Genomic DNA, 17924 nt, shown 5'->3' on the forward strand with positions numbered 1-17924 from the left:
TGTCGGTTGATTCTTTAAAAAAAAAAAAGCTGAGGCAGAAATGATGCTTGTGAAATTTATTAAACGGAAATCTTTTTTTGGTCCTTTCAACAATGTTTGGCTGTTACAGCGACTTCTGGTGCAGTGAGGCGTTAAACAGGTTAGAGTGTGGAGGACGCATCAGTGAGACAATTATTGTGAACCCCTTTGTGAACACATACTGTATGTATTTCATGAACCAAAACTATGCAGAAGTGCATATTTTGACAGACTCATTCTTTTCTCACTGATGTAACGAAAACAAAGCGAGAACTAATTAAAAACTGAGTTGATTGTCACTGTAATACTGTGAGGAATTGCTACGGTTTGCTCAAATCCACAAAAATTAATGCCTTCATGCTGCCAAATTTAAATCTAGACATTCCTTGTGAGCATTTTATCTCATTACCAATTCTAAACAATTATTCTGAACGGATAATTCTTTAATCAAAGTCAGTAAAACACTGCAGGAGAGATAAGCCTAATTAAAAACATCGCGATTAGCACGTCAGACATTTTGGTGAGTTGGCAGATGGAATCTTTTCACACCAAATCAAAATAGAGTCCGACAAAGAAAACTCATGCTATAATAATTCTAACACTGACTAACCAGGTAGAAAATGCGAACAAATTGGTTTAATGGGCCGCTACCCATTCTCTGAACCTTTTCCCTGAACACAAACACAAACCCTGTGACTTCGGCGGCACCTGCGTCGTGCTTACAGGCAGCAGATGTGAGTTGGTGGCGATTTCAGCAGCCAGCAGCCGAGCAAACACTTGAGATGAAGAAAAGTTGAGAAACCAACGCACATCAGTAAGTTAAAACTACTCTATGCGAGATGTGAGAGGGCTCGGAGGTACGATGGAGATTTCTTCCAGCGCCGCAGCAAATACAAGCCATTGTAAAAGCCCGGCAGAGTCCAGAGAGCCGCAGAGGGTCCTCTGTTTGACGCCACAGTCCAGTTCAGGAGGCTTTTCAGAGCCCCGTGCTGCTCCACAAACCTATCACCCATCGCCTCCTGTCCCGTCTCTCCTTCCCTAAAAACTCACAACTGTTCACTGTGTCATTAAAAATCAAAAACTCCGGAGTGCCTGCTGCTCTCCTCAAACTCTTCAGCTCAGACAGTGTGGACACCACTGCTGACACAGAGCCGACCAGCAACAAGGTTAAACTCAACAAACCTTGAGCTCCATCTTTGGCAACTGCAAGGGTGATGCCAACTCTGAGATCCATAAATCATGGTGGAAATAAAGACGGATCTCAAAGAATGTCTTGCCATCATCTGCTCCCGTCTGCTCCTCCTGGGATTACACCATGCATAAACTCAGTTATGCACACCATGCACATTTCACACCATCTACTCCAGTGTAAACCACACACAGACAAAATACAGCTAAAAGAACACAAACACCTCGGCTGCTGGCGAAACGCAAACAATAAAAGTATATGCCAGTTTCTGCTTCTTAAACACACACGGCTGGAGTTTTGAAGCGCCGCACGTTTATCTTTTAGACCTTCATTCGTGGCCCCAGAGAGAGAAGCCAAAATCTTTGTTATAAATTAAGTCAACATACTACAATAAAAGTTTCTGAGAGCAACGACTGTCCAAATCTCAGCCCAAACCTTCTGATGTAAAACTGTCCAAACAATTTCATGAAAGAAAACATGATGTGAACAGTTAACGCTGGTTTCCCTTCTGTCCCATCAGTAAATTGCCACTCGCAATCTATTTCACATTTAGGCCAAACTCTTCCACAGATGACTCAATGCTCTGCATAGTACAAAAGGAACTTTACAACAGAGACAAAATAGGAGAATGTGCCTCAAAGAGAAGCTACTCAATTAGAAATCTAAAAAACGTTGGTGTTTTGCAGCCAGTCTGGTTGACATATCTGGGGTTACCTACAAACAAAAATCCCCAAAAGCTGAAAGTAGCTCTAAAATGAATGAGTCTTAAATTAATTTTTCTGTCTTTGGGGATACAGCAAAGTAGTATTTAAGCTTTTTGTGGTTTATCAACAAATTCTCTCAAAAGCATTCCGTTTGTCAATTTTATAAACTGAGAATGTGTGCAACTATATCTCTGGGATTTAATTCAGTGAACCTAGTTACTCATCCCTCACAATTCTCCCACTCCTAACCAACACTCTGTATTCAGTGACAACTAACTCAGTTTCAGTTCCTCGACACAATGTGGCTCTAAACTGAAGATGCTCATTTATGGAAATACAAATCCACTGCACCTAGGATGAAATCAAACACAGGTTACAGTATGCGAATTTGGCAAATAAAGAATTGCAGGAAATCTGCAGGAAGTAAATCACAGCTTAGTGAACATCACTGGAAGATTGTGAAAGCAAAGAAGAAAGATGGCCGAAGAGTGACGAAGAAAAATGCAGAAAACTTTACCAGCTTGTTGGGACATCGAGGGGAAACATTAATGCTCCGGGTCATTTCTGTGTGGTGTGTTTAGTGTAGTCGCCTCGCTCTCCTATTTGGATTTACACTATGTGTAATCTAGTATTACTGTATGTGTGTGTGAGGCTGTATATGCATGTAAAAGGATCAGAGGCCTGCTGTGAATGAAAAGTTGGCAGCGAGTTTGATTCTGCTGCGTGTGGCTCTTCTGCTGGGACTGTCCATGGACAAGGTGGTCTTTGTTTCAGAGGGAGGAGGAGGTTTGGTGACTGCGGAGTCTTTGGTGCTGCCAGGCTGCTCAGGTCGATCAGATGTGCCATCTGGAACTGCCACCTCAGGTTCATCGCTCTCTGGAATCACACACACAAGTATAAACTGAGCTGACAGGTGCAAATAAAAGTGTGATGTGCTACTGTTAAACTGATTTTTTTTTTCCCGTTTATTTTTTAATCAACTGAAAATATGTCAACTTAGAAGGCAGAAGATGAGAGAAGAGGAACCTAAAGATCAGAAAATGCATTGCACATTTATACACATCTGTGGAACGTCTGTCCTGGGCTTTCTGGCTTTTGTGTAGTTGTTGTAGGGTGGGATGGGGAGGGGGATAAAAGAAAAACAAATCAATGGAAAATAATTTGTGTTATTCAAAATAACAAAAAAAAACTTGAACAAAAAAAAGCTTCAGCATTCAAACTGACCTCTTGGTGGTTGAGTTCTGTCTTCAAAGTGAATCAAGTCTGTCTGCTGGAGGCCCACAGGGTCGGGGTGGAGCTGAGGGGATGGCAGGCAGGATGGTACAGGGCCACAAAGCAGGTCCACTGGGGCTGTCAGACACAGTAGCTCTGAGTCTGTCGCTACATCACCAGCTGACAGGTGAAAGGAAAATTCACTGAACAAAGTTTCTTTTAGAATTCTAGTTGGAAACAAACGATGCAAATAAACTCTCTTGTGCAGTCAATGTAAAGACTTGTGCAACTTTCCTTACCTGGGCTCTGGGCTCCAGATGTTGCAGTGCTAATCGGACTGTCTCTCAGGCTTTCCGTGTTCTCTCCTGGCTGGGGACTGTTGGGGACTGAACAGCTTGGCTTTGCTAAAACAAAAGCAAAGTCATATTGCCCTAATTTCCATATACAGGCACCATCTCACAAAATCACTTACCAACTACACCGAGGAAGCACCCACAGTTTAGATCTGTCATAAAATTTTACGCTTTGAGACTGTAAAGTATGTTAGCATTTTGACCTGATTTAATTAAAAAAAAAGCAATAAGACAGTAATAGAGTCCCAACACACTCACTTTTCATATCGTTCTTCAAAACGATAATCTTCTTGTGACCGTGCCCTTTAATCCAGACCACCTGATGAGACGACCAGATAAAAAATAAATATGACTTTAGGATGCAGCATAAAAAAATGTAAATAAATGGATTTTCCAGCATGTAAACAGAGAAATGAGTAGAAAAAAAAAGTCACAAGCAGTTGAAAGATGTAATTGGTACTACTTTTACATAAACATCTTTTACAACTACTCCTTCTCTGTGGATAACAGGCATGGACAAGCAGAGGTAGTACGGTATCTACTAGAATAAATTTCCACCTGTGGAATGGCGCTGAGCAGCTCGTCGGTGCTGGTGTAGCCATAGGAACGAGGTTCAAGACTGCAGCCTGTAAACTTGTTATACGCCCCCTGGAACTCCGTCAGGAAGATCTGGTTGTAATGGTAGGTGTGGAGCAGCGCACGTACGTTACGAGCAAACTGGTACAGCCTCGTCAGCCTGACCCACTCCTCCCCATTGCCAGCTTCACCGTTTTCATCATTTTCTTCGTAGTACAACTGTGAATAAAGGAAGATGAGCGTGTAGATCAGGCACACTAAGTTCTGCATGTTTCAGTACAGATATTCAAGAAGTTAAAAGCTTAACATTTCTTCAGCTTTCCACATGCAAAAGTGTACACATGACAGATTTCATCATCCACCCAAGATCACATCAGCCCATATGATTGCAGAAAGCAATAATTCTCACCTCCACGAGGTACGGAAGGCTCTTGAGTAACTCGCTGAGGGACAGAAACCCATATTCACATGGATTCAGCAGGGCTCCATGAACTGTCAGGTAATGCTGACTCAACTCGTCCACCTTCAGACCCCTGGTGACTTGTTCCTTTTCTTGGGACATGAGTAGAGCAAGTAGCTGGGAAGTGAGCGAGCGCAGCGACTTCCTGTTGATCAACTGCACCTCCCGACCCTCCAAGCCATCCACCACCTTGACAATGGAAAGGAAGGTGGCTGTTAGCCTACTTCTGTCCTGTATATTGTGTTGTTCATGCAAATTAATTAACACACCTGGCAGTGATAACTAGAGATAATGATCTTTCATCCATCAAGAAGCTTTATAAACATGTTTCAAACTAATTCATCAAAGCCTGAACATTATGACCTCCATGAAGGTAGGATTAGAGCCAGTACTGTGGCAGAAAGCTTCCTTTATTGTAGGAGTATCTAATGAACTGAGGTCATGAGGTGGCACATTTTCCCTAAAGTTTGAAGCCGCATAAACTTTCTTTCAAAGCATTAAGAGGAAAGGCCAAACTGACAGGAAAAAAATCCCTTGGAGGTGTGTTTTTCACCTTGACGACATGGCAGAGTTTGGTCAGCAGAGTAGGCAGGGAGCTTGCGTCGTAGTCCTGGAGCCGCAGACCGTAACCAAAGGTCTTGCTGTACTCAGTGAGCAGCTGGTTGACGGGAAGACTGGAGTTTTTCTGAGTCCGTAGCAGCTTGACCAGCTGAGCCGCCAGAGCCTTGATACGCTCAACCTCTGTCAGAGTCAGCACTTTCTCCTCACCACACTCCAACACCTGATGACAGAGGAGACATTGGATGATAAGACTGAATTCAGAACTGAAGAGGCCTAAGATAGAGGAAGACTAATGTGAAGGAAAAAATACTTTTCCCTTTCTAAGGTATTTCTTTGCAGTTGTTAGCTGACATCATCCGAAATTATCTTCAGACAGACAGATGCTGGAGGAGAGAGATATTCCAGGACTATCTGCTCTAGTCAAGGTTAGATGTTCTGACGTGACGAAGGAGAATAGTTGTCTCCATATTGGTCTAATTGAAATCTGACCTTCTTCCAACTACAATATATACCCGAAGATCAGAGAGAATCCTCTGAATTGATGTTGACATTGCACTTGCTCTGTTGATGTCCCTTCTCCTGACATCAGTCAACTTTACTCGCAACTTAAGTCATCTGATGACTGAGTCTCTGTCTGTTATCTCATTCTCTCTACGTCATTAAACTTCCACAACAACAAAGACACTAAGTTGAAGAGAAAAGTTCTCTACACAGAGTTGAAGATGTCATAATAAGATTTAGCAATCAAGTTCAAAATAAAAACACACAACAAGAAATAAACGCCAAACAGAGTGCTTCACTCACCATCAGAATGTCAGGGATTGCTTCAAAGAGCTCCATGAGCTTGGTGAATCCGTAGTAGCTGAGCTTGCACTGACGACCAAAGTGGTGGTGGTAAGTGGGGATGAACTTACTGAAGGGCATTCGACAGTGTGGCTGGTGGCGAAGAAGATCCACCACTTCCTTCCCAAACTGCTTAGTACGCTCCATTTCCTCCACAGTACGCTCTGGCAAACAAGAGGAAATTCAGTGAACAAAAATAACTCAAAGTTATCTGTTGTTTTATTATTCATGTAAACTGTGGGGATTTTCAACTCTCAGGATTTCCATGTAAGTTTATGTACACATTTCACAATTACAAAAAAGTTTGCCTTAGAAAATGTAAATAGCATAATTACTAGTTGTATCACTTAAAATAACATTTTAATTCTAAGTTGCCTCAGAACTGGGAACATCATTATACAGCACATGACAATGGAGTAGCAAAGGTATTGCCACACCAGTAATCGAGAAAAGCACTTATTTTGAAGTAAGATTTTCCTGTAAATGTAAACATAGCTTCTGTAGGTTAAGTATTCCTTGTCAAGCTTGGGGTGCAATGAACATTTACAGTGTGCATTCTGCTGGTAACTGTGTTTTAACTATTGTTGTACACTGACCCCTCTTAGGAACAGAGATGACCGTGTCCGTAGCCTGGTGTGTGATGGTGATGGTGGTGTCAGGGATCTCTGTCAGCAGGTCCATCAGGTCACATATGCCATAGTCAATAACCCTCCAGTTTCTGGAGAAGCACCTGATACACAATATATAACAATAAACTACAAACATCCACATCAGTCATGATCAAAACTCTTCTTGAGCAACTATTTGTGTGAAAATTTACAGACAAACTCACAAAAAAAAAAAAAAAAAAATCAGGAGCATTTATCAGAATTAAATGAAAAGCTCTACAAAACAAAGGCAATGCTAGGACATCATCTGGAGCTTCAAGTAATGTTTACTGACCAATGGTAAGCCTGCATGAAGTCCTTGATTGCCACTTGTTTGCTGGCTTGAAATTTAAGCAGTTTCAGCAGGTCTTGTGTGAAGCGCTTCACTTGGGCTCGGTGAGTCAGAGTCAGTAAACGCTTGGTACCCATTCCCAAGATCTGCGGTGAAGAAATATAAAAAACACACAGTGAAAAATGGAATCAAACAAATTTACAATTCAAATATCCTCATGGATTATCCTCATTACAAATACCTGCAGGACATGTGGCACGGCCTCCAGCAGCTCCAGCAGCTTAGAAAAGCCATAGTCAGAGACACGGCACTGCTTGGCAAAGTGGTGGTGGTATGAAGGTATAAATTTGCTGATTGGCATGACGCAGGATGGTTGACTCTTCAACAGGTCGATAATCTCTCGGCTGAACTGGATGAGCTGTGGGTTGCCGACTGGACTCTTGCAGCGTTGAATCCATGGCTCTGCATGAGAAAAAACACCACAATGACAGGTATATATGACGGGTAAACAATGCTGGTGCTAACCACTGATTAAAATTAACAGGTTTGACCTCAAGTGCCAACAATCAATCTCCAATAAAATGCAGAGATTTGTGAATGTACCTACCAGTGTTTGGTGCTGGTGGTTTATTGTGGACCCATTTGATGACTTTGAAACCGTTCTGAGCTGTGACTATTGTGATACTGGGAACACAGGTGATGAGGTGCTCCAGAGGAACGCCACCCTCCATAGTCTCATTGCCAAGCTGCAAAGGGCTGAATTTCGCAGCATAACAGTCTGGAAAACTAAATAAATAATAAACAAGATTGCTTTTATGACACAGGTTTGATATAAAAAGCATATCCATGTCTTATCAAGCTGGTTGTTACCTGAGTAGTGGAAGGGTGCCATCATGTGACTGCAACAGACTGTGGACTTCAGAGGCTAAAGTGCTCAGAGACATCACGACAAACGGGATTTTATAGGAGTCGGGGTCAAAGTCGGCCTCACTGCAAAAAGAAACATCACACAATGAGGCCAGTGTGATAACCTCACTGTGAACATTTTATGTACGTTTCAAACTGTTTGATACCTGAAGTCACGCTGTGCATAGTGTTGTCTGCAGATGGGTTCATGGTACTCCAGCTCCTCAAACACAACAGGGCTCCCACTCGCCGAGGAGGAGCCTTCCTGTGACTGGGAAGATCCCAGTGGACTCTGACGTATGTGGCTGTTGGACAGAAGGCACACAAGCCTGGAGCCACCCTGTTCCCGTACTGCAACCACCTCTGGTAGCTTATACAGATCACCAACCACAAGCTTACGGGAATATCTGGAGAGGGTGGTGGACAAAGCGCATACCTTTAGTAGAAAGTGCTTTCCAAAGCATATCATACAAATCCGCAAAAGTTAATAAAAAAGCACAAAACACATAATTAAAGTTGCTTAAGTTTGAAGCCACAAGTTAAGAGTGCTACTCACTTTTTCTCATAGATCTCAGTGAACTTGAAAAGGGGAAGGCAATTGGCAGGTGCATCTTGAAGAATGCAGATAATCTCTGTGCTGTAAAATGATAGGAATTAAAGTAATAGAAAGGACGAATTCATGGTCTTAAAATGTCTGGTCTGGTAAATGGTCTGTATTTATATAGTGCTTTTACTATACCTGCAAGGTACCCAAAGCGCTTTACAAGATGCGTCACATACACACATTCACACACTGATGGCTGAAGCTGCCATTGCAAGGCGCTAACCACGACCCACCAGGAGCAATTAGGGGTTAGGTGTCTTGCTCAGGGACACCTCGACATGAGCACGACGGGCCGAGGATCGAACCAGCAACCCTCTGGTTGCAAGATGGCCACTCTACCCACTGATCCATGCCGCCCCATAACATAAAATGTTTTCCAAACCTCCAGTGAAACATAAAATATAAACTGTACCTCAGCAAGGAAAGAGTTTTGTTGCTGCCACCAGTGATCAGAGACACTTGGATGCGTTTGCCTCCAATCTTGTAACGGTGCAGGCCACTGACAGCACTGATGGCCTGCTGCAGGGACAACATCTGCACTGTTGCCTTCAGCTGATAGTCAGTGTGGGGGCTAAGCTCCACAGATTTCACCTGTCATGTCAAGTCATATCACAAGGAGACTCTCTTTTAGACTCAAATGTGAAGCGAGTACAGGCTTATTTGATCCACGAATAGTCTGTACGAATTCACTGGAGTAAGCCTTACCCGTCCGTATCGTGAGAAGGTGTCATAGAGTGTCTGCTGCAGGTCTTTGCGAGACATTCGGTAGTCGAGGTTGGCCACCTGGACCTCTGGCCCCTCTGAGAAAGGTTCAGGAGTACCTTCAGGACAAGGGCTGCGAGGGGTAGCAAGCAGAGGCGAGGAACGGCTGGAGAGGCAGGGGGACGCACTCCTTTAATTCAAAAAGGGGAGACACGTTAAAAACCTGACATTAGCCAGCATCACACCGACTATAATGCGGCGATGGACGATTTGTATGCAGCGGTAGTACCTGGAGGACCAAGAGCCCTGAGACGAGACGAGGGGACTGAAGCTCCTGTGCAGGTTCAACTTGCTGAAGGCTGAAGGTGTGCTGATCTGAAACTCCCCTGAGCTCCCATCCCCTTGTTCTACAGGAGATTCAGTCACACTTCGGGGATTAGAGCCCTCTCTTCTACAAAGACAGATGGAAAAAGAAGAACGTGAAAATAAGCATTAGTTTAAAGTGCTTTCTTTTCTACTGTTTTCTTCATTATTTTCTTACTGGGAGAAGATAACTCTATTCAGCAAAAGTACATTTATGCTTAATTGGCTAGAAATTAACAAAACAGAAGATGCTTCGACAAGAAGATACTCTTAGGTTAAAGCTAGCATAAGCATACCTAACAAAAACACATATGGAGCCAATTATCCAAAGAGTTTATCTTGCTAAAAAATTGCTTTCTTTTAAGTCTGTCCCCTTTCCATGTGTGTACCTCCTCCTGTACATGGATTCTCCAGTGAGGCCAGGCTTGGACAGCTGTTCCAGTGCTCCTGTTTCACCATTACTCTGTGGAGACGAGGAAGCAGGTCGTCCTTTCTCCAGCTGGTGGAAGCCCATTCTGAGCTTGACCTCCAAACTACTCAGCTCCTGAAACATGCAGTGGAAGCAGATGGTAATACTGCAGATGCTGACCAGCTGGATACGTTTTGTTTTTTGTGTGCATGCATGTTTGTAGAGACGGTGGGATGGTTCGGCAATTTGTTAGATTTATTAGGGCATATGAAAGCAAGCTTAATAGAAAAGGTCACAGAAGGGCATCAACACTCATTCTGAGGGTTAACTAGGGATGCAGAATGAAAAATGTATTACTGACTAGGGAAAAAAGCAAATGAACTTCAGAATTTACTTTGTGGATTCTCACTGACTTCTGAAATTAATAATTACAGAATTTGTTTACCTTGATTGTGCTCTATAACAAGGTATAATGAAATAAATTTTCATGCAACAAATGGTAAGAAAATGACAGTGGAATTTACCTATAAATGTTTTTGATTATCAAGAACATAATGGAAGACTGCAATGGTAATCTTCGTGTTTTTAGTCTTTTGGATTTCTGTATTAAAAAAAAAAAAATCTCAGCTTAATAATCTCAGTGTTTTCATATTTTCCATCAAATTTAGTGGAAAATTAGGTAAACTTAAATTTAAATTTCTCTTTACTGTTCATGTACAGAGAGATTAAAATGCTCATCCCTCGTTTATCCATTTATGGGTTTTAATTCAGTCTTGCACATCTTTCCGTTCAATTACAATCAAGCAACACAACGAAAAGCCAAGTCAGCAAGCAGCAGAGGTCAGTTTATCATAGTGGAAAAACAGCTGAGGCCAAATTCAACCACAAAATAACTCAAAGCATGGAGCAGACAAACAAAACACACAAATCAGCTACTCACTAAGAAGGAGTATACCAGCAATGATACACTGGGCAAAACAAAACACAAAGCTATATTCCAATTCATGCATTAATATGATGAGTGGCCAATGAACATGCAGGACAATGGAGCACTAGCAACAAATATTGCATGCTGTATGATAGCGCAGGCAGACAAATGAAGATAAGCAGTAACAAGCTGTTAGTCAAAGCAGCAATAAGAAGGTCACTGGGGGGAGGAGAAGCTACTGCAACATAGCAGCCCAGACAAGCATAGAGGGCAATGGATGCTGAGGGGAAGCAGGCACATATGAGTCTGCTGACCTGATGGGGCTTTGCTGGAGCACCACCGGGAGGCCCACTGCACCCCCTCCTGGGGCTGTAAGGCCTTTCAGGCACCGGGCCAGGGGTGTAGCAGGGGCGGGTGGCTCGCCGTGGCCTCCTGGGTGACCTGGGCTTCTCCAGGGGTAGAAAAGAGAAGGAGGATATGTGTGGGGGAGGGGCGGACACTGAATCCTGGGTGTGATAGGTCTGGGGCAGAAGCTGAGGCTGAGGCAAGTGATGGGGCTGAGCCTGAAGCTCAGGCTCAGGACTTGCATTGTCTCTGGGCCGCGGGGAGAAGGAGAGGCTGATTCGGTGGCCAAACACATCCTCATTTTCCATTCTTTTGCGGGCACGTGCAGCTGCCTCAGGGCTGCCAAAACGGAGGACTGCTGCGCCCTGGGACATGCCCAGCACCTTGCCGCCACAGTTGTCTGACAGGCGGCGGAGCCTGAGTTTCACAGCGTTTCGCAGGCTCTTGTCACAGATGACAGGGAGGTTGTGCACATAGAGGAGGTTGAAACTGGGCTGAGGGAGGGGAGGAAGAGACACCGTGCCTGTCTGGTTTGTATATTTTACACTTTAAACTGAAGGAGTTTTTGTTTTACTTGAGAAACAAGCTGGAGAATGCCTAAGAGTGGTACAGATTAGTGAAAACTCTCCATGATCCCTAAAAGAAATTTACAACATAACATCAAATTCAACTGCTTCACTCTCAGCCCTCTAGTTAGGTCCACATTAAAATGAGATTCTCCTTAGGTACTTTCACCAGCACATACTTACCTCATTTAATACAGAGTAGTTGTAAAAACGATTTTTTTAAGCCTAACAATGTTTTTGAGAGGCCTACCTGTGCTTTGACAAGCATACGTGGTGGTAGATCAGCTGTGATCTCCTGAAAGGCCACGTGGCGGTGAGCATGCTGCAGCAGGGCTGAGGATGTGTGGTTCCCATGCACAAGAATCACCTGGAAACCATGGCGATGACGCAAGTCGCTTAACTCGCTTGCAAAATTCACATCCGCTGAAAATGAAAATATGACACTTTTAATCACAAATGTATTTGTGGCAGCATGGCTGTAGCTGACTACAGTTAATCTAAAGTGAACTCACAGGATACTAGTACAACAGTCGCAGGTGCAGTGTGGGTCTCGGCGAAGCGTCGAAGGCTCTGGCGAAGCTTGTCATCTGCAGCGTTCTTAGCTGTGGCATTGATATGTGCAACAGTAACCTGTTGAAGCAAAGGCATAATTATTTTGCATCATAATTATTTCCCCTTTTCTCAGCTTTTTTTGTTGTTTTCCTGGCAGTGAACTATAAGACATGTCACTTCTGACAACCTTTAACTGTGTCTGATGTCTTGAAAACATTTAATGGCACCATCAAAGTGGGAATTTCACTGTGCTGTTCTGAAACGTCCAGTATATAATTTGGTACAAAATTATATAGAATATTGTTATATTGCCTCAGTCAATCATTCAGGTTAAAAAGAAAAATATCAAAATTTTAAGCCCCACAAAACCATAACGGTCATTAACTACTTACAGTGCAAACAGCACTCATTATTTTTAATAGCATAAAAAGAAAAATTGTTCCAAGAATTTCTTGCCGATACCTGGCAGTTGTTGAGCTCTTGGATTACAGCTTTACTCTCCTTGCTGATGTCACAAACACAAATGAATTCTGCCTCGCGATGGCCCTGGAAGAAACGGCTGCGAATACGCTGGACCACAGCTCCAGCTGAGCGTCCACTGGGCACACTGCAGTTCTCAATGTCCCAAAAGACACCCACCGGAGGGATGTTCTCAGGCCCACTACTTTCTGGAGAACCTAGCAAAACAATCATTTCAAACACTTAGATTTTAGGCTTCTTAACTTGACTTTAACCATTTCATTGTTAGCGCTGCGCTGACAGGAAATGCTCGCAAGAAGGAATTCAAGACCGTATCGTAGAATCCACTAACCATACTTATAGCCAGTCTTGCCAAGGCTGGTGGACGGCATGAGCATCATGCCATCAGAGGAAGTGCCACAGCCATTACAAATAGGGACAGGAGCAGTCTGAGGAACAGGAATGTTGGGCCACACTCTGTCAGACTCTGAAGTCAGACCATTCACAGGCTGCAAATAGGTACAATTTTAAACTGTTAGGAATAACAAATTAAAACAGACACCAAGACCATGTAATACTATGACAAAAGGTGAGGAAAACTTACTGCTTTTATAAAAATGCAACCATAAGCTTAAACTTACATGACATGATTTACCTACATCTGCATGATACACAAATACAAAGAAAGCCACAGTGAATAAAGGGAACTTTACCAACCTTCAACAAGCACTCCTGGCAGTAGTGTGCCCCCTTCACACACACCGTGCGTTCTACATTTAGGTGCATAGGATTAGAGCAGAAGTGTGCTGAGGTGGTTGTAGTAGTAATAGTGGTGGTGGCTGGGTGATCACCAAGTATACTTCTCTGGGATCTTCTGGCTGACGGGCTGCAGTCCACACCACATGTGTAAAAGCCAGAAGAGGCTAGGCAAGAGCCATGCAAAGGAGCAGGGAGAGAGGAAATAGAGGGGAGGGAGGAAGCTGGAGGTGCTGAAGAGGGAAACAGGCTAGGCTGACGGCATGGAAGAGGTACAGTTGGGTAGGCATGGAGAAGCCCTGAGCAGCAGGGGAGGTAGGGGTGTGATGAAAGAGGCTGAGAGGTAGCGACAGAAGATGGCTGCTGAGGTTTGCAACTAAAATTTAGCAAAGGATCAAAAACTTCACCTCGACTGCCACAGCTATGTTTATACTGATGAACAGATGAGGCTACAGAGCAAAGTGCGGATCTGCTAGTACTGCTGCTACTGATGGGTGTTCCCAGAGCCCCTGGGGCCATATAAAGTGAGACAACGCCAGCAACGCTACTATGGCCACCCAATAACCCATAGCCATCTGTGCTGCCATAGTTACAGCGGGTGCAAATGCTTACTTTGGGCCTAGCCCCTTCTTGTTGCTGCTGCTGTGGTGGTTGCTGCTGTTCGTGGGAGTCTTGTGTAAGCGGAGGAGGAGGTGGCAAGCAAGGAGGAGGAGGAGGCAAAGGGAGAGGGGCCAGAGAGAAGGATTGGGATAATTGGGAGGAGGAAGTATGGTGCGGAGGAGGTGGAGGGACATCTTTCAGCTCCAGCACAGGCTTTCTGTTGTCCATGTAATTGGTCTGGAATGTTAAAAAGAGCAAATAATCACTTCATGCTATTTTTAAGCAACATTTTTTTGGTTTTGAGTGTCTTTAAGAGGCATCAAATAGCAGAACACTTAGGCAGCGTAACTTACCTCACAGGTAAGTTACACATATTTCAGTGGAAAGAAATGATGGCACAGCGAACTAGTTAAACAACCAGGTAACTATTGGCGCTTATTGCCATTTTCGATTAATATTGCTCATAGCATATCTTATCCATGTGGAAATTCCTAACGAATAGTTTTAAAACAGCCAACTTTCTTTACTTGGACAATCTGCACTGCTCTATTCTGTAAAAAAAAACACTTAATATCTGTTCAGAAAAGTACACAACCACATCCAGGTAGTGACAAACACGGTTAAATCTTATTAAGTGCATACAACTTAAACATAAAAGCTCACAAAATAAACTGATAACACACCAGACAGATTATCCTTTAAACTCGAGATTTAGAATACAAATCGATTAGAATTCCTCCAATCTGCTTACATGTCTCTGTGTAGTCACCTGGACTGTTCCCAGACAAATACCTACTTCTTTATCCGTCTGATGAGGGGAGGTTGTCTCATTTGTGGAAAAGCAGTCTTTGAGTTTCCATAGCAGGGTTGAGGCCTCTGTTTTGGGGTGACTGAGGCATGGAAAGGGTCTAGAGCTGCATATGGATCTCTCCTTTCCCAGTCCTTCCATCATACAAACCCCAGAGGTCTTTCACCATACTTTCATCTCTCTTCTCTCTCATGCTTTCCTATGCAGATGAAACGAAAGTTAAAAAGTTTGCCAATTTCGTTGACCTTAACACTACAGTAGTGACTGTGTTTAAAGCTCTCACTGACTCATTCATGGCAGTCAGGTGTGGTGGTTAAAGTGCGTTTGGCGCGGCACAGCTCGGCATCGGATTAAATCAATAAAAGGGGCATTTCGATGTAGAAAACGTTGCCCAACTTAGTGATTCGGGCTGCTTTTCTGAAGCTAATGCCACACTTAGGTGATATTCAACCGAACAATACAAATTAGTCATCTGAAAATACGTTAGCTACAAGCTAGCTAACGTGATTGTGGTTAGACTGACTTGCTGTTATGTCAGAATAGCCGTGTAACCAGCTGGGCCGCTATGTGAAATTACCTATTTAAATAACTTCACTGTTTTCCTGTAGCTACTTAGGCTAGCAACGGACACCATCACTTAGCTCGTTTAACACACATACACATAGCTGCTCCCACTCGAGGCTGTTAATTATCATTACGGTAAAAATCAACATCGTTTGGTAACAGCGAGCGAATTCCAAAACAGCTAGTTAATTTGCGAACTAACTACCTGAGAAAGTCTCGTCTTTCACATCTTCCTCAAAAGACCGTTCCCCTCTGTCCGTCGCCTAAACACGCGCACCTTTTTGTAACCTACTTCTGCCGCAAAGCAGACGCAGCTGTCGCAAATGTTGTCAAAATGTGATCTAAAAATACAATGGAACTGGTAGGGTGAGTGGTCTATAATAACATTGATATTTATACAACATATATCTTTTCTTTTGTAACAAAACAAAAAAAGACATTTCTTCTTCTTCTTTTTCTTCTTCTTCTTCTTCTTCTTCTTCTTCTTCTTCTTCTTCTTCTTCTTCTTCTTATTATTATTATTATATTGATTAATATTAAAATAACAATAATTAACAATTACTATAGCAGAATTTATATATTATTATATATTTGTGTTTTTGATAGACTTGAATTTCCTTCGGGATAAAAAAAAGTATCTATCTATCTATCTATCTATCTATCTATCTATCTATCTATCTATCTATCTATCTATCTATCTATCTATCTATCTATCTATCTATCTATCTATCTATCTATCTATCTATCTATTTCATTATAATACTCATTGTTGTTGTTATTTTATTGTCCCATTTATCACTTGCACATGTGTACATTTATATTGACATATTTAAAACAGCTTGAAATAAATAACATTTTCAGTCTCAATCACTTTACAGACTGACACAGATGATCTATTTGTTGCAATTCATCGGTGGATATAGGACAAACTACCTCATTATTTGGGAGTGTCTCTGACATTTATTAACTGCATAGTTTCCTGAAATATATTAACAGTGTGATAATGTTATCAGATAATGGTTGGTAATCTCACATTAAAACATGCAATAGTATTGCTCCACTTAGATCAATTACAACATTAAATGCTGCTTTAGTTGATGATAATGCATGTAGTTACCCTGTATAAAAGTAACTTCCTGCCTAATGGGTAATTTAACTTAGTAGAAAGTATTTTTTATATTATTGTATTGCTAGTTTTATTGAAATAAAACACCTCAATCGTTATTCAGCCAATAATTAATTGTAAATGGTAAATAAATCAAAGCCAATTTGCAAACTTAGAGACTATTTATTCTTGAAATTAGGCATTCTTAGATGGTCTCTTGTCACTCCAAAAAAATTGGATTTTTTTTTGCATTAAATATTTATTGATGATTTTTAAAGTTTTTTTTCTGTCTGTTGTTTTTTGTACATAATTTTGCTGCTGACTGTCCTTTTACATGTACTGGTCAGCTAAGGTCCAATTAAGTTCAACGCAGAGTAAAATTGTGGGGAATATTTATTTTCTGCCTCTACTGTTAAACTATCACATTTTAATCTAAAATTACTCTCATTGGTTATAACTCATTTAATTGTCATTTCATCATCATTTATTCATCATTTACTCATATCATATAATCAATCTTATATTAGTGTGCTTGCAACTTATATTCATCATATAAATCAAATATATTACTAGTGTGCTTATGAATGCATTGTTTAAAACTTTGACCTTTTACATAAAGAGTCAACTTAAGAGAAATGCTTACAACGCTCTTTAGCTTGAGTTTTGGGGGAAAAACACCTCACGCTTCATTTTTCTGTTAGCAAAGATAAGAATAGATATAGGGCAATGGTTCGAAGACATCCGCTAAACCAATGGAAGATTTTGAGAGAAGGGGGGCCCTGTGGTTTCAGAGATGTGTTTGCATCTGTCACATACCTACTGAAGGCAATGAAAGGTCAGGAGGTTCAGACAAAGGCCATGCTCAAACATGAATAAAGGTTAAAAGTATTAGACCGTAAATACCCTTAGAGAATGAAAATTAAAGCATAATCTTTATGAAAAACACTTAAAAGAACGTGAAATCAATAATGTCCTAAATAACAGTAAAATGGGGACAAGCGTAGAAATCTTATATTAACCTATGAGGATCCTAAACTAAAAGTAAGGATGAAATTAAATGAATCTGCCTTATATGAATAATTAAATTATTGATATTGTAGTATGTAATTATTTAAAATATAAATTGAATAAACTAAAAATAATAAAACTCAACTCAGCATAAATGAGCAGAAGCTGAGCTCTGTGTCTGCACAGAGGTTACAGGGAGCCACACCTTAGGCTGACACACACACACACGCACACACACATACAAAGTATTCTGATTACAGGATGAAGACGGCTTGGATTGGACGAAGACTGAAGGCATCCGGCAGAACTTCCTTATTTTCGACCAATTAGATAGTTGCACATTTTCAGTTAAAAACCTCTGTATTAGCGCTAGACAGGCATTCTCTCTTTGTGA

General features: G+C 41.8%; 1 protein-coding gene across 4 annotated transcripts; it reads right to left on the bottom strand.

The window, feature by feature from the left end:
* Positions 1–41: 41 nt before the first annotated feature.
* On the bottom strand, positions 42–15765 carry LOC110958727 (meiosis regulator and mRNA stability factor 1). 4 transcript variants are annotated; one of them, XM_022205406.2, is made up of 27 exons: positions 15623–15765; positions 14842–15052; positions 13407–14282; positions 13042–13198; positions 12693–12907; positions 12191–12308; positions 11929–12101; positions 11082–11606; positions 9820–9974; positions 9357–9518; positions 9071–9257; positions 8778–8956; positions 8318–8398; positions 7929–8168; positions 7726–7845; positions 7463–7641; positions 7097–7317; positions 6859–7001; positions 6513–6646; positions 5878–6080; positions 5066–5293; positions 4462–4701; positions 4035–4271; positions 3735–3795; positions 3423–3527; positions 3136–3303; positions 42–2787 (listed from the first exon to the last, which is right to left on the bottom strand). In XM_022205406.2, exons 2-27 carry the CDS (start codon positions 14995–14997, stop codon positions 2585–2587), a joined length of 5466 nt encoding a protein of 1821 aa, XP_022061098.2. In that variant the 5' UTR covers positions 14998–15052; positions 15623–15765; the 3' UTR covers positions 42–2584. The 4 variants fall into 4 exon arrangements, with proteins under 4 accessions (XP_022061098.2, XP_022061107.2, XP_051802275.1 ...); XM_022205415.2 differs by having other exon boundaries at positions 11082–11213; positions 14797–15052; XM_051946315.1 differs by having other exon boundaries at positions 11082–11216; positions 14797–15052.
* Between the last annotated feature and the right edge of the window lie 2159 nt (positions 15766–17924).

This window comes from Acanthochromis polyacanthus, chromosome 3 (assembly GCF_021347895.1).
Source record: "Acanthochromis polyacanthus isolate Apoly-LR-REF ecotype Palm Island chromosome 3, KAUST_Apoly_ChrSc, whole genome shotgun sequence".
In the NCBI taxonomy this organism is placed as follows: domain Eukaryota; kingdom Metazoa; phylum Chordata; class Actinopteri; family Pomacentridae; genus Acanthochromis; species Acanthochromis polyacanthus.